Genomic DNA, 5,000 nt, shown 5'->3' on the forward strand with positions numbered 1-5,000 from the left:
TCAATTGCATTAGCCAGTGCAGCAGCACCTGAGTCACCGATGTTATTGCCATACAAATACAACTTTGTCAGCGTTGAATTTCTTTCAATTGCATAAGCCAGTGCAGCAGCACCTGAGTCACCAATGTTATTGCCATCCAAATCCAAGTCTGTCAGCGTTGAATTTCTTTCAATTGCATTAGCCAGTGCAGCAGCACCTGAGTCACCGATGTTATTGCCATACAAATGCAACCCTGTCAGCGTTGAATTTCTTTCAATTGCATCAGCCAGTGCAGCAGCACCCGATTCACCAATGTCATTGCCACGCAACATCAACCATGTCAGCGTTGAATTTCTTTCAATTGCATTAGCCAGTGGAGCAGCACCTGAGTCACTGATGTTATTACCATTCAAATCCAACTCTGTCAGCGTTGAATTTCTTTCAATTGCATTAGATAGTGCAGCAGCACCCGATTTACCAATGTCATTGCCACGCAAACTCAACCATGTCAGCGTTGAATTTCTTTCAATTGCATTAGCCAGTGCAGCAGCACCCGATTTACCAATGTCATTGCCAGTCAACTCCAACGCTGTCAGCGTTAAATTTCTTTCAATTGCATTAGCCAGTGCAGCAGCACCTGAGTCACCGATGTCATTGCCACGCAAAATCAACCATGTCAGCGTTGAATTTCTTTCAATTGCATTAGATAGTGCAGCAGCACCTGAGTCACTGATGTTGTTACCTTGCAAATCCAACGCTGTCAGCGTTGAATTTCTTTCAATTGCATTAGCCAGTGCAGCAGCACCTGAGTCACTGATGTTGTTACCTTGCAAATCCAACGCTGTCAGCGTTGAATTTCTTTCAATTGCATTAGCCAGTGCAGCAGCACCTGAGTCACTGATGTTGTTACCTTGCAAATCCAACGCTGTCAGCGTTGAATTTCTTTCAATTGCATTAGCCAGTGCAGCAGCACCTGAGTCACCGATGTTATTGCCATACAAATACAACTTTGTCAGCGTTGAATTTCTTTCAATTGCATAAGCCAGTGCAGCAGCACCTGAGTCACCAATGTTATTGCCATCCAAATGCAAGTCTGTCAGCGTTGAATTTCTTTCAATTGCATTAGCCAGTGCAGCAGCACCTGAGTCACCGATGTTATTGTCATACAAATCCAACACTGTCAGCGTTGAATTTCTTTCAATTGCATTAGATAGTGCAGCAGCACCTGAGTCACTGATATTGTTACCTTGCAAATCCAACGCTGTCAGCGTTGAATTTCTTTCAATTGCATTAGCCAGTGCAGCAGCACCTGAGTCACTGATGTTGTTACCTTGCAAATCCAACGCTGTCAGCGTTGAATTTCTTTCAATTGCATTAGCCAGTGCAGCAGCACCTGAGTCACCGATGTTATTGCCATACAAATTCAACCATGTCAGCGTTGAATTTCTTTCAATTGCATTAGCCAGTGCAGCAGCACCTGAGTCACCGATGTTATTGCCATACAAATGCAACCCTGTCAGCGTTGAATTTCTTTCAATTGCATCAGCCAGTGCAGCAGCACCCGATTCACCAATGTCATTGCCACGCAACATCAACCATGTCAGCGTTGAATTTCTTTCAATTGCATTAGCCAGTGGAGCAGCACCTGAGTCACTGATGTTATTACCATTCAAATCCAACTCTGTCAGCGTTGAATTTCTTTCAATTGCATTAGATAGTGCAGCAGCACCCGATTTACCAATGTCATTGCCACGCAAACTCAACCATGTCAGCGTTGAATTTCTTTCAATTGCATTAGCCAGTGCAGCAGCACCCGATTTACCAATGTCATTGCCAGTCAACTCCAACGCTGTCAGCGTTAAATTTCTTTCAATTGCATTAGCCAGTGCAGCAGCACCTGAGTCACCGATGTCATTGCCACGCAAAATCAACCATGTCAGCGTTGAATTTCTTTCAATTGCATTAGATAGTGCAGCAGCACCTGAGTCACTGATGTTGTTACCTTGCAAATCCAACGCTGTCAGCGTTGAATTTCTTTCAATTGCATTAGCCAGTGCAGCAGCACCTGAGTCACTGATGTTGTTACCTTGCAAATCCAACGCTGTCAGCGTTGAATTTCTTTCAATTGCATTAGCCAGTGCAGCAGCACCTGAGTCACCGATGTTATTGCCATACAAATACAACTTTGTCAGCGTTGAATTTCTTTCAATTGCATAAGCCAGTGCAGCAGCACCTGAGTCACCAATGTTATTGCCATCCAAATGCAAGTCTGTCAGCGTTGAATTTCTTTCAATTGCATTAGCCAGTGCAGCAGCACCTGAGTCACCGATGTTATTGTCATACAAATCCAACACTGTCAGCGTTGAATTTCTTTCAATTGCATTAGATAGTGCAGCAGCACCTGAGTCACTGATATTGTTACCTTGCAAATCCAACGCTGTCAGCGTTGAATTTCTTTCAATTGCATTAGCCAGTGCAGCAGCACCTGAGTCACTGATGTTGTTACCTTGCAAATCCAACGCTGTCAGCGTTGAATTTCTTTCAATTGCATTAGCCAGTGCAGCAGCACCTGAGTCACCGATGTTATTGCCATACAAATTCAACCATGTCAGCGTTGAATTTCTTTCAATTGCATTAGCCAGTGCAGCAGCACCTGAGTCACCGATGTTATTGCCATACAAATGCAACCCTGTCAGCGTTGAATTTCTTTCAATTGCATCAGCCAGTGCAGCAGCACCCGATTCACCAATGTCATTGCCACGCAACATCAACCATGTCAGCGTTGAATTTCTTTCAATTGCATTAGCCAGTGGAGCAGCACCTGAGTCACTGATGTTATTACCATTCAAATCCAACTCTGTCAGCGTTGAATTTCTTTCAATTGCATTAGCCAGTGCAGCAGCACCTGAGTCACCGATGTTATTGTCATACAAATCCAACACTGTCAGCGTTGAATTTCTTTCAATTGCATTAGATAGTGCAGCAGCACCTGAGTCACTGATATTGTTACCTTGCAAATCCAACGCTGTCAGCGTTGAATTTCTTTCAATTGCATTAGCCAGTGCAGTAGCACCTGAGTCACTGATGTTGTTACCTTGCAAATCCAACGCTGTCAGCGTTGAATTTCTTTCAATTGCATTAGCCAGTGCAGCAGCACCTGAGTCACCGATGTTATTGCCATACAAATTCAACCATGTCAGCGTTGAATTTCTTTCAATTGCATTAGCCAGTGCAGCAGCACCTGAGTCACCGATGTTATTGCCATACAAATGCAACCCTGTCAGCGTTGAATTTCTTTCAATTGCATCAGCCAGTGCAGCAGCACCCGATTCACCAATGTCATTGCCACGCAACATCAACCATGTCAGCGTTGAATTTCTTTCAATTGCATTAGCCAGTGGAGCAGCACCTGAGTCACTGATGTTATTACCATTCAAATCCAACTCTGTCAGCGTTGAATTTCTTTCAATTGCATTAGATAGTGCAGCAGCACCCGATTTACCAATGTCATTGCCACGCAAACTCAACCATGTCAGCGTTGAATTTCTTTCAATTACATTAGCCAGTGCAGCAGCACCCGATTTACCAATGTCATTGCCAGTCAACTCCAACGCTGTCAGCGTTAAATTTCTTTCAATTGCATTAGCCAGTGCAGCAGCACCTGAGTCACCGATGTCATTGCCACGCAAAATCAACCATGTCAGCGTTGAATTTCTTTCAATTGCATTAGATAGTGCAGCAGCACCTGAGTCACTGATGTTGTTACCTTGCAAATCCAACGCTGTCAGCGTTGAATTTCTTTCAATTGCATTAGCCAGTGCAGCAGCACCTGAGTCACTGATGTTGTTACCTTGCAAATCCAACGCTGTCAGCGTTGAATTTCTTTCAATTGCATTAGCCAGTGCAGCAGCACCTGAGTCACCGATGTTATTGCCATACAAATTCAACCGTGTCAGCGTTGAATTTCTTTCAATTGCGTTAGCCAGTGCAGCAGCACCCGATTTACTGATGTTATTGCCATACAAATTCAACTCTGTCAGCGTTGAATTTCCTTTCATTGCTTTAGCCAATGCAACAGCACCCGAGTCACCCAAGTTATTTCCAAACAAATTCAAATTTGTCAGTGGTTGACTTCTTTCTATTTCTTTAGCCAGAGCAGCAGCAGCACCTGAGGTACCCATGTTATTGCCAAACAAATCCAACTCTGTCTCTAAAGAAAAACAGAAGCAATTGTTATGAAGCCAAACATTTTAATTAATGTTTATTCCCTATTATTTAAGTGTTCATCTTATTTTAGGGTTTTAAATTCTGAACACTACTACTCAATAAACCGTATTGTTAAACACATACTGTATCTACAGCCTTGTAGAATCATAAGTCAAGAAGCTATTCAACAAATTGTGTCATCTTTCACTTCTCCAATCATCTCCTTGGTGCAGTCTTCAATAATAAGATAGACATTGGCTTTTTATTGGTTTGTTTGACCTTATAAAGCGGTTTTCAATTGAGTGTCGAAAGTAATTAACAAAGTGCTTTGGTTTTTCATCACTTCACTCAGTGATTGGTTCAAATTTTTGGCGCGCCATTTTTTCGGCTAATCAGAACCAATCGTCGCTTGTGCGTGCATATTTTCCCGCGCTTTGTGTCGGCTACATGTAATTACTTCGAGTGTTGATTGCTTTACTGGATTGTCTTCGTCCTTTTTCATTGGCCAAAGTAATTACTTTGGTTTTGGTTTTACGACACTTGATTAAAAATCGCTCTAGAGCAGTTTTCAATTGAGTGTCGTAAAACTAATACCAAAGTGCTTGCTTCAACCAATCACGGCAGGTGCAAACAGCTCAATGAACCAATCCAAATTTGTAGCAATTCCGTGTAACTTGCTTACAGCATGGGAACAATCGCGATTGGTTTTGGTTTTCCTTTTCAATGGTTGATAAACTGGCAAAACATTTCTAAACCAATGACTAAGCGTAGCAATTGCAATTACGTAATTACTTTCGTCAGTCATTTGAAAACTG

General features: G+C 42.6%; 1 protein-coding gene across 2 annotated transcripts in view; it reads right to left on the bottom strand.

The window, feature by feature from the left end:
- LOC138019380 (protein NLRC5-like) overlaps positions 1 to 5,000 on the bottom strand; it is a 61,863-nt gene that overhangs the window by 1,564 nt on the left and 55,299 nt on the right. For both annotated transcript variants that reach the window (XM_068866149.1, XM_068866150.1), the window contains one exon: positions 1 to 4,189. This exon is cut by the window's left edge and continues 1,564 nt beyond it. In XM_068866149.1, coding sequence (XP_068722250.1) covers positions 1 to 4,189 — 4,189 coding nt within the window. The remainder of the gene's footprint in view (positions 4,190 to 5,000) is intronic.

The sequence above is a fragment of the Montipora capricornis genome, chromosome 10, assembly GCF_036669925.1.
Source record: "Montipora capricornis isolate CH-2021 chromosome 10, ASM3666992v2, whole genome shotgun sequence".
In the NCBI taxonomy this organism is placed as follows: Eukaryota; Metazoa; Cnidaria; class Anthozoa; order Scleractinia; family Acroporidae; genus Montipora; species Montipora capricornis.